This window comes from Eublepharis macularius, chromosome 1 (genome assembly GCF_028583425.1).
Source record: "Eublepharis macularius isolate TG4126 chromosome 1, MPM_Emac_v1.0, whole genome shotgun sequence".
NCBI classification, from domain to species: Eukaryota; Metazoa; Chordata; class Lepidosauria; order Squamata; family Eublepharidae; genus Eublepharis; species Eublepharis macularius.
In genome coordinates, this window is record NC_072790.1 from 221,363,122 (window position 1) to 221,374,777 (window position 11,656).

The window sequence follows — 11,656 nt, forward strand, 5'->3', positions numbered from 1 at the left end:
TGAAAGGGTCTCAAATAGGAGGGCTGAGAGAGACCTTATATGAAGCTGCCTTATACTGGGTCAAGCCAGTATACAGGTACAGACTGGTAGCTCTCCAGGGCCTCATTCGGAGGTCTTTCACATCACCTGTTACCTGATTCTTTTATCTGGAGATGCCAGGATTGAACCTGGAATCTTCTGCATGCAAAGCAGAGGCTCTGCCACTGAGCCACACCCCCTTGCCTTAAATAGCTCAGTTTCTGGAGACGTAGTGACAGTTAACTAGTGCTTGGTAACCCTGGGATCATTGAGTCTGTGGCTAAATTTCTTTGTTGTGCATCGAAGAGGAGAGGAATGGTTTAAGTGATGGGGCAAGGGTTTTTTTTTTTTTTGGCCTCCTTGCTGATGGTGCATATGTATGTCCTGTTATGCCAATAAAGGTATTCGATTCAATTCGAACTAGTGCTTGGGTGTCTGATCAGCTATCTGACTTGACATAAAGGCGTTTCATGCTTCATACTCATTGTTTGTGTATCTCTTCCTGTATATTTATTGTATATTATACTTTTAATTATTGTTTAGATGTTTTTCATAGTTTTGCGAGCTACTTTGGAGACCCTGTGTTATAGCGCTAAAGCCATTTTGATTAAACAAACAAACTGTGGTTGCTAATCTGCAGGAAAGTCCGCGGCGAAGCCAAGAAGTGCCGCAAAGTTTATGGCATCGAACACCGGGACCAGTGGTGCACAGCCTGTCGGTGGAAAAAGGCCTGCCAACGATTTCTGGACTGAGAGTGTGCACACATACACCCTTTGTCACGGGAAGGTTTGGAGATCTCCTTCTTGCCGCTGGCCAAAAGCAGCTGGCCAGACCTCCATGTGTGTTGCCACATCTGGGGCTCAGTGGCCTTGGAAGCGACTCCTGGTGCTTCGTTGGAGATTTCGGGAGCTGCATGCTCATCCTGAGCTCTGTACAGTCGACATCTGCCAGGTTTTCTAACTTTCAATGTTTTGCGGGGATTTTTTTTTTTACACATTTTCATTTTTTTAAAAAAAAACACAAGTCTCCCTTTCTATTTGTAAATAAGAAGGGCAAAGAAAGGAAAAAAGAGAACGTCTGGCTTGATAGATCTTACAGACTTGTTTCTCGGTGGGCCCAGGGACCAAAGAACTTTGAACTGTCCCCAGTATGTGGGTGAGTTGGCTGGGTTGCAACGTGGAGCATTTAAGTATATCCTTCCCACCTCCCCTAATATACGTACGGGCACAAAGGAAATGTCAGCTTGATGACAGAGGAAGCACCTGACTTGCTCCTGTTTGCTGGCTCCCCCCCAAGAATGAATAACTTGCACCCTGAAGCGTGTGTTGCTTTTGCAAAACAGATGCTGTCGGAAAAACAATCAGCATTGCATTAAATTAAAATCAAAGTAACTAGAAACACCATGAATTAGGAAGAACTTGCAAACACTTTGCTGACTTTATTTTCACTGATGCTGTTTGTTCACTTTAAGGGGGGAAGCAAAAACACTCAAATTGACTTGAAAGATGACTTCACCAGGGCCTCAGCGTGGAGCAGTTGCAAGGCAGGGGAGGGTCTGGATGCCCCCTTTGGGGAATCTGGTTGCTGCAAGGCAAATAGCACTAGAAGAGTTCCGTGTTCATGGAGCTGCTTGCACCGCTGGAGGGGCAGTGACAGCATGGGGTCCTCTTTTTCTTGCGGCATTGTTCCTGCACTTCTCATTTGACCCTTCCAGGCCATTCTGTGTATTGCATGACAGCAAATTGGAGATTGCTGCTGAGTGCACATTTGACCAAGAAATCCTGGCTCCCTGATTGGTCTTTGAGTATAGCGCATGTGTCTCCAAAAGTGCATGTGACTTATTCACACATTGAAGTTGCAGGGTTTTTGTTTTTTTTTCTTCAAATAAATGTACACAGGAAATGTAATGTGTGAAGCTGTCATTGCACTAGCAAAACTCATGCTGTCTGGTAGTGTTGTAGTTGCTCTGGTTGTAGTTGGAGCAAACCAGACATGGATGCCAAAACGTATAGCTGAGCTAGTGTCCCTTGCTCCCCTCCCTTCTTTGGCAGGTCCAGCCCAGTTGCACAAGCTGTCCAAGCCTTTGAGCACCTGAGAAGCAATATGTGGATTCAAGTGCTGCATTCCAGAATCCCTAACAGTTTCTCAGAGCATGCTGGAGAGCACAACTCTTAGGTCATGCAGAGAGAGCACGTCTCGTGGGGCAGTTTCTTGGGCTGGCCCTGCTCTTCTTTTTGACCTAGTCTAGTGCCAAATCTTTTCAGTCCTGTGAACAGGACTCTTTTTGGCATCTGGATGCAGCCAAAATAGATAGTAGCATTGCCATGTGTTTGTTACAAAATGCAGCTGGCACAGACGTCACTTTTCTTGACAGTGAAGTGACCAAGTGGTTGTTTTGGAATTGGCTCAGTTAGAGAGAATGCATTTCCAGAAACTTTGGAGCCTTCTATCTTGGGCATATATTTATTTTACTGACATCTCATTTCTTCCCAATAAGTAATTTATACTTGAAAATATTTGCAGTGGATGTTCCACATGAACTGGAACAAGTTTTTCTACTCTTTTTCACGTGCGAGCTTGTTCCTTGATTGTGAGGTTTTTTTCTGCCTCAAGACATTTTTCTGTAAGAGCATGAGTAAGAGTGTTATTTTAGAACACTGCTTCAAAGAGTATTTCATTCATTGTTTTGAAAGATGAAATGTTTCATAAAAAGGATTAAAAAGTCCTTCCCAGATTTCCATTTTTTTTTCATTTCAAGTTTCAGATAAAATTCAGAGAAAAATGTTTTTCAGGAGTCCCCCCCCCCCCATGATTTTTTTTCTTGTTTTCCTGTGGGCCCTTCATGAACCACAAATACAGCTCATCTTATGTGCTGACACAGATGAGGGGTTAGATTCTCCCACTGGGCCCGCCTGTACTGCCCCATACCCACTGAATATTCATGTGTGTCTTTGTAACATTTGCATATGGATTTTATGTGGCTAAAAGACCATGTACAAAGGACCAAATTGTAAAACTGTTTCCTGGGTTTGGTGTGGGTTAAAGACATGGTAGAGGCCTAGGCACATTGGCATTATGTGCCCAGGCCCTGTGTCAATGGTCCATCCAATTTATAGGCATACAGCATCCCAGAGGGACAGGCGTACTCAATAGACTGCACTTCAGTTGGAGCACATTGCGAAGCCTCATGCCGGAAGCTAGCATTCTGCCTCGGCAAAAATGCCTATTACACAATTGCGGGTTAAGCACTGCTCAAGCAGAGGACCTCAGTGATGTCATTTCACATGATGTCTGTCGTCATAACCCTTAGCCCCTCTTCTTAAGGAGCCATGATTTAATCTAATGGGGATATGGTGCCCTTCATTTCTAAAGTCATGCTTTACAACTTGCTTTTGTTCTGCAAATGTAAAATGGCAGCTGCAACCAACATGTGACCTGCACGGTGCAAAGTGCCACAGCAAAGGGCAGGGAGTGGCAATGAAAAGAGAAAGAGGTTGGACTGTTTGTGGGGGGTTCCTCCCAGCGTTTTGATAATCAGGAGCCATAAATTAAAGATGCAAACCCAGGGCAGGTTCTGTAGCAGGAGTAAGCCTGTTGCTTTATTGGGGAAAGACCTTACCTCCCGCCTGCTGAACTATCCTTGTAAAATAGATACTGAACCATGTGACTTGGAGAATTATTATTTCTATACAAAAATGTGAGCCCAATTGATTCAAGGGTACTGGGAAGGGTTGGGGGAGGGGACAGTATAAAAAAAGAGTTTCTGTACATTATTGGTGCTTGTTGATATTTTCGTGCTCTTTTGTTTAATTTTGTGCATAAGATACATAGTATGTTGCGGGAGGGTGGGGTATGTTATTTTTCTAGCCCAGACTTCTGTTCAGTGCTAAACTGGTAGATGCCAAAATGGCCTTGTAAGGATCTAGAGGCTCATTGAATCCGAATGCTAAAATTTGATCTCATATGGACGCTTTCACACTGTGAACGTGGACATGTAGGATATCTAAACTTCAGATTTCAGCCAGGGCTTGTGATCTTTCCCCTCCCCTTGAAATCTGAAACCGACAACTTCACAAGGGCAGGAGAAAACTTTTGAATCTTTCTACAAATGTGAAGTTTTGATCACAGAACCTGAATTTTGGTGACTTTCAAAATATGTTTGGCTTTTGAAATCCTGAGATTGCTCTCCCCACCTGAATTTGAATGTTGAGTCTTGTAAATTTACCACATTTTCAACTGGGACAAAACCATTCATTTCAGCTTTGAACCCAGTTCTATATAATCAGTGAATGTTCCTACTCCCTTCACTTCTAGAGTTCCATTTCAGTATACTGTTATACGATGCTGAACCTGGTTGTCAGTTTTGTTCTGTTTTCAGACATGTTCTTGGTGAATACTTCCATCAATGGCTAGTTGCCGTGGTTACTGGAGGGTATCTCCCCATCCAGAGACAGTAAAACCCTGAATACCAGCACTAAGAGGCAATATCAGGGGAAGGCCTTGGTTTTGGTACCCTGTTATTGGCCCTTCAGGATAACTGGTTGGCCTGTGAGTGAAACAAGACTGAATGGATCCACTGATCTGATCCAGCAGGGCTCTTTTTTATGTTCTAAGCCTCCCTGTACCTGACTTTCTCCCATTCCATTCCACTTACTTTCCATTTATGCCACCAGTGGCGTTCAAGGTGCTGTTGTTCTTGCCACCAGTGTCAAAACCACAGGATTTTGCCATGCTGAGTCAGACCACTGGTCCATGTAGCTCAGGACAGCCCACTGTGCCTGACAGGAGCTCTCTCCCAGGATCTTGGGCAGAGAACAATCTTTCCCAGTACCCTTCTGCTAGAGATCCTTTTACCGCAGATGCTGTTGAGCTACAGCCCCTCCCTCTATAAATGGCCGAAAATAGATTGTTGTAGGGATCAGCCACTGGAGGTCCCCAAATGAAGTTGAGCCTCCCCAAGTAGCAGTCGATTTTTCCAGACCACAGGCAAGACTGATGTTCAGCTGCTATGGCAACATGTCCTTCTAGCAGCCCACTTTTGTAGAATGGTGGAAAGGCCTCCACCCCCTCAGAAGTCTCGTCTTGTCAGATGGGAGGAAGGCCCTACACTTGTGTCAGTTTTCAATGCTGACTTGTGGCCCTGTAGAAAGGGAAATGGTTTGGCTCTCCTGGTGTAGGCATTGCTGTGCCTTTCTCTGTCTGGAGGCCTCTTGTCAGGCACAAACCAGTGATGTCAGTGGTTCAGCACAGGTGGCTGGAGGCTTTGGTTCAGCATTGGAACACCTGCATCAAATGAGCCAAATGCTCCCTCTGTCAAAGCATTTCAGCAGATATTTCTATTCCCTAACTTTCTTCTCTGGGGGTCATGAAGTGCAGAGGGAGGCAGTCTCCTCTGGGGGTACACTCCTAGAGCTTTTTGTTTCTGATTAGGTGCTGTAACACTCAGGGCCAAGCTACACATGACAAATGACACTTGAACGGCAAGTGGATTGAGTGGAGGGCAAGTGAACAGGGAGAAAATACACTTGCTGTTGAAGTGTCATTCGTCATGTGTAGCTTGGCCCTCAGTTGGAACACCAAACAGTAAGCTGGGAAAAGCAGTTTCCTTTCCGCTGGAATCTGCTAGGCCTGTGTAGACTGCAGTGCTTGGCTGGAAAATAAATTTTGTACACTTTTGCCCTCCTGAGCATTTCATGGGAAAGAACTTTAGGTGGGGAAAGGGTAAAAAGAAGACACCTCCCTCCCCACATCCTTTATCCCTTGTCATTTTCCACTCATTTTCTCCTCAAAAGGCAGAATTTGATTGGCAGGTTTGTAATTTCAGAGTATGGATACCTGCTTCACTCCCTCTCTCAGTTCTGCCCCCTCTCTCACACACCCCTCACACCACGATATCAAAAATCAACATTCAAGTTTCAGAACTTTTCTTCCTTCTGCTGTAGATTGTCTGAAAGGTTTCTACAGCCAAACAATCTTGGATGGTTCTCAAGTAGAAATTATTTCCCCCTACCCCAAATCTTTCTGGAAGGAGGGCTTTTTAAAAAAAATGGGCTTCCATCCCTGATTTAAAGTAACACTGGGCAATAAATGGTTTTTGAAATTTCTCCTCCAGTTAAAAGGGGGAGGGAGTTGTGAAAGCACTCTTTTCTTGCTTGTATTGCTGGGACTCGGGGAGAAGTTCCAAGTATGCCCAAAGATCAGTTTCCTCACTATCAGAAGCCTGGGCCATGCGTTAAAAAAGATAATCTTTCATTTGTTCATTTTGATTAAGGCGGGTTGCAGGGGGGAGGGGGAGAAAAGAGAATTGTAAAGGATTTCCAAAGAAGCAGTCAGATGTTCAAGCACATGGTATATGGTATTCCCTTGCTAAGCTACGCAGACTCTTGGGCATAAAATGTTTCTGCTGTTTTCAAGATATCATAGGAACACGTTCCATTGGTGGAGACCAGTCAGAGCTGTCCCTCTGCCATGGAGCACATCACCAACCTTTCTCCAGTGCCTCATTCCAAAATTTATAGCACTTAATTTTGGAGCGTGGAAAAAAAATCTTACATAGGAATATATTTATCAATATTTTTTTTAATGGGATAAGGGTTTTTTCCCCCCTTTACACTTATTTTTGTGAGCTGTGCGGTACACATTTGACTGAATGAGATATGTCAGTGATTTTTTGTTTGTGTTGGGAATATGTTTTATTTTTTTAATCTTGCTTTTTAGTAATGTGAAGGTCAGGAAGAGAAAAATTGGCCATCTGTGAGAAAATTAGAAGGGGATCGTTCTCGAATGCTCCTCTTTCTCCAGCTGTGATTTTGACACCTGCATATCTTGCTCTCCCGTTTTTTTGTACTGGAGGTGCTGGGGACTGAGCCTGTGATGATGGAAAACACTGAGCCATGGCCCCTCCTGTCGCTGCCCCCCTTCTGTTCAGTGCTAACCACACCAGGCCACATCAGAATTTGCAAGTACTTTGCTAAAAGCTCTTTTGGGAGATCTGATTTAGATACTACTTCTGAGCCCAAAGATGGAGTTGACTTTAGTATCGATGATAAAACCAATGGAGGAAAAACTGCCCTGGGCTCCTTGGTGGGACCCCACCCCACCCCCAACAAATGAAGAGTTTTAGTGTTTCCAGAAATTTTACATTTCTGAGCTTTTTCTCTTGTATTTTTTTTTGGGGGGGGGAATTGCAACAATTTAGGACAACACCCCCCCCCCCCCAATTTCTCAGGTCAGGTTTCCTCTTGAAATGTGGTTGTTTTCTCTGTCCCTTTGTCTTTCATAAATTAAGATTTACTGTAGTCAGAAGGAAGCAGCTCCCCCGCATGTTCCTCTGACCATTTTGATGACGTATTGGATAGGAACAGCCAACCTGCAGTGTGGCTAGTCATAGCTGAACCCAGCTAAAGATGCCTTTTCATGCTCGCAGGTGCATTTCTGCTTTGGGATGTGTTAAAGAAAAAAAAAGCGTCCCATGGCTCTTCTTTCTATGGCACACCTTGTCATTTCACATCCTGTTTTCAAGGTTCTTGTGACTTTGCATCTGTTCCTTGAAAATGTAACTTGAGTTACAGATCTAAGAACAATTTCCCCCCAACACACACACTTGGGGTTGGTTTTCTTTTCAGAAGGGAGAGCAGAAAGGTTTTATGCACGTGTATATACCGTAAGAAGCTTTCTTAGCAGCACTAACTGGAGGCAAATTTCTGTCCTTCTTATGCACTGTGAAACCATGTTTTAGGCAGGAGGCGAGAACCCCAAATGTGAGAGCGAAAGAGACAAATACTGTGGAGAAATTCAGCACCTTTGATACCTACCAGTCTGTGAGTAGTTGGACTGGACACCATTAGACAAAGTTTAGCCCAGTCTGCAACCAAGTAAAGCCCCCTCCCATTTAACTGCTGGATCCCTTCAAATGGCTGAACAGTTGCACAGTGGTGTGTGTGAGCACATTGTGTGCACATGTATGCACACACAATATTTGCCAACTCAGGCTCTGGGATTGACAGCAATTGCTACCCGAAGACCGCTATCTGGCTGCAAGCTTTTACATCTACTAGAGCTATTTACTCTGGTGGAGAAGGCTATGTATGCAAGGAAAGGGCGTCAGGCAGAGCATCAATAATTTTCCTTTCAAAAGTGAGGTGGAGGATGGGGAGAGAGCCAAGCCACTTTGCCCTCCTCCCAACCATTATGTAATAGTAGTACAGGGAAATTAAGCTAGCCAGTTTGGATGATAAAGCTGCTAGTCCAGTTTAACTTCAGATCTCCATAAATCCAAGTTACACAGCTTAGCTGTTTCGTGGGCTTAGTAATTAAGGAATGTGGTGAGAAACAGCGGGCCTCTTCAGTGCTCCACCTAGTTCTGAGACATTTTGAGTGGGGGAAAGGTGGGATGCTTTAATCTGCTAACAGCCACTCTTTTGGATGGTGATATGCTATCAAGCCTAATGAGGGAATATATTGTATTGGTGAATTACTGTCTAATTGGAGCTTTGCTTTTCAATTGTCTTCCAAGTATTATTTTTTATTGTAAACAAAAAAAATGTGAAATGTAATTTTTACAACAGCAATACGAAATATATTTTATAATAAAATGATATGACCTGATAGCCATCTGTGTTTTTTCCCACCTCCACTTCTCTCTGTAGAAGAAAAGACGCAGTTGCTGAACTGGAAATGTCTGCTCGTGATGCGCTTCACATGTACTTCTCCTGGCATGATTGCTCCTATGCAAGCCTGAGTAGGCTGGATTCACTTGGGGTTGTTGCTCTTTCTCTCTCCACCAACAATGGCAGTGAAGCTGGTTTTGGTTTCCATGTGACACTTGTCTTACTTCCGCCAACCTCCTGGTCTTTCCCTGGCTGCACTGCTTCCCCACCCCCCCTCCCAAACCTGCAATAGCAGATCTTTCTGGGATTGGGGAAATGTAGAAATGAATCTGCAGATTTCCACTCCGCTCATATCTGGCACATTTCTCCTCCTGCACACCATCTCTTCCCCCACCAGTTGGTTTTGGATCCATTTTGTTAAGAATTGGTCATAGATGATGCGGTAAAAAGCCCGCTGGTGGTGAAGGGCAACAAAGTAGGCTAGAGAGGAAAGCTTGGAATAAATCTCCATGCGGAAGCACCATTCACAGTAGCAGTCAATGCAGAACAGAGAATTGTCCCTGTGTGGAAGTAACCTAAGTATTCCACCAGCGCAGCTCAGCTCACTTGGCATCACTTGAATAGTTTGTAAATATGCCAGGAAGACTGAATCACAAGCGTGGAAGTCTTTTAATGCCATTGGCCCAGGACAGTATAGGAAAAGCTACACTGGCACCCATGCTGGGAAAGATAGCTGGCCCTAGAGGACCACCCCATGCATTATCTAAAGCCCAATTCTTCTTCAAACCGATGGAGCCAAATCAACTTCCATAGCAATGCAGTGCTCTGGCAGTGCAAAAGGTGACTGCCATTTTAGGTAGCAAGAGTCAAATTGTGGTGCTCAAGACTCCATAATTTTTTCCTAATACAAAACATGTACAGCACAATGCAGATAAGTCGGCTGAACTGCAGTTAACACAACCATATGTCCTTAGATGAAAATTAAAGACTTGGGAACTGATGCCAGTGAGTAAACAGCGAGTAAAAGTAAGGAAGTTTATCTTTGTATTGTAAAGTTATATCTAAGGTGTAGTACAACATTTAGTTAAACAAATACGGTAAAAAAAATTCACAGCGCCTTAAAACAAGTTTAGGGACAGTACAATCCCACTGCAAGAAGGTAATGCCTCAATTTTGGGAAAACGGCAACCAATCTACTACAATAAGGTTCCCGGTGGCTTGAATTCAAAACCATCAATTCAAAACTCACAGGTTCAAGTTTTTCTTTCTCAAGGTGGTGCTGGGAGGGCAATTTTGGAGGCTGTTTGGGGAGGTGCAGGAGGCTTTCCCCGGAACAGGTAAACTGAAAAGCTTGTGTGTGTCCGCATCTGTGCACACACACAGAATGTCACCTGAGGTGTTTTGGATTCCAGCTGGTATTTTCAACATAATTGCATTATAGAAAAGATGATCGAGGATTGTATCAGTTTGCAAGAAACTGAGTATCTACAAAGCTATGGCTGTTCAAAGCTTGTTCTTACACAAGATTGTGGAGTATGGGTGAACCAGCTTTAGATCCCTTAAGACGAAACCGGATAGAGTTGCCAGCATGGAGTGAGATAACATGCTCTCCTGGGCTAGGTTGGATATTAAAAAAAAAAAAGGAATGGAGTCTTGGCTGGATGAGATAGAGTTGGGTGGGGCAATATATAATTGGATGTTTCTAAAAAGGAATTTCCCACCCCCTCACTTTCAATTGCTATGAATTATGACTTCACCAGATTCTGTCAATCTTGCTGACTGCAGCTTTCTCTGGAGAAAGATGAAGCACCTGCAGTGTTAGTGATTTCCCATCTCCAACCTCCTAAGAAAGTAATTAAAAAGAGAGCTGGGTGGCTCACACATTGGTCTGATGGTTATTGTGTGGTATGTCTCAAAACCCCTGCTATCCCAACCCTGACCTTCATAGCCCAGGCAAACACACTCTTGTCAGAAGCTAAGTAGGGGTCCAGCCTTGGTTAGTAATTGGATGTGAGACCTCCAAGGAAGACCAGGGTGGCAGAGACAGGCAATGGCAAACCTCCACTGTCAGTGTCTTGCCTCGAAAAACAAAGCGCGCACACACACACACACACACACACACCCCGCCCCCCTAGGTTGCCAAGCTTATAGTATACTTTGAGTTCCTGCAGGGATGAGGGGCATGATGTGCAGGCCCCTACCTGGAGAAGTACCTGGCCGTTGCCTTCTTTCCTGAGTTCTTCACCAGTTTGGTTTGGAATCCTTATCACTTTTGGTTAAAAGGATCTTGGAGAGCAGGACTCAGTGGTATAACTTTTGCTTTGCATGCAGGAGGTCCCAGGTTCAATCCTTGGCGTCTCCAGCTAAAAGGATCTTGTACTAAGCCATGTGAAAGCTCTCTGAGATCCTGGAGATCTGCTGCCGGTCAAATAGACAATATTGACTTTGATACACTCATAATTTGTCTCGGTACAAAGCAGCTTCATGCATTCAAGACCTGTAGCTGGAGACTTTAGAAAACTGCTGCTAATCCACATAGACAATACACGGCCAGATAGATCAATGGCTTCAGACAATGTCTTAGAATTACTATTAACTCCCAGCTCCAAGCAGCTGCCAATATTGCTTCAAACAGCTGTAGCACCTAAAACAAGCTTTCACCTAAGAAAGCCAAGACAACAAGTTTGGATGTCTTCATACAAAATACAGTGAAAAAAGGAAATATGACAAAACAGGATTTGGCTCACAAAAACTTCTGGCATAATACATTTGTTGCTATCTTTTATCCTACCTCCCACCAAGGAGAATACATGGTTCTACTTCCCGATTTTATAAACACCTCCAAGGAATCAAAGCATTTATCTTGTGCGAACCTAACAACTCTATCAAGTAGGCCAGTGTTGTCATCCTTTTATACATTAGTTTAAAATGCCACAAGCCATTTTACTGTTTAGGGCTCCGACAGATTAGAATCCCTGTCCCCTCTGAAAAGTGACGTCTTCATTGTATAAATCCTGTCTCCCAAGGTG

General features: G+C 44.0%; 1 protein-coding gene across 2 annotated transcripts in view; it reads left to right on the forward strand.

Moving 5' to 3' along the window:
- ZNF395 (zinc finger protein 395) overlaps positions 1-8,625 on the forward strand; it is a 46,431-nt gene extending 37,806 nt beyond the window's left edge. For both annotated transcript variants that reach the window (XM_054988531.1, XM_054988538.1), the window contains exon 10: positions 659-8,625. In XM_054988531.1, coding sequence (XP_054844506.1) covers positions 659-770 — 112 coding nt within the window. In that variant the 3' untranslated portion in view covers positions 771-8,625. The remainder of the gene's footprint in view (positions 1-658) is intronic.
- Positions 8,626-11,656: the final 3,031 nt, after the last annotated feature.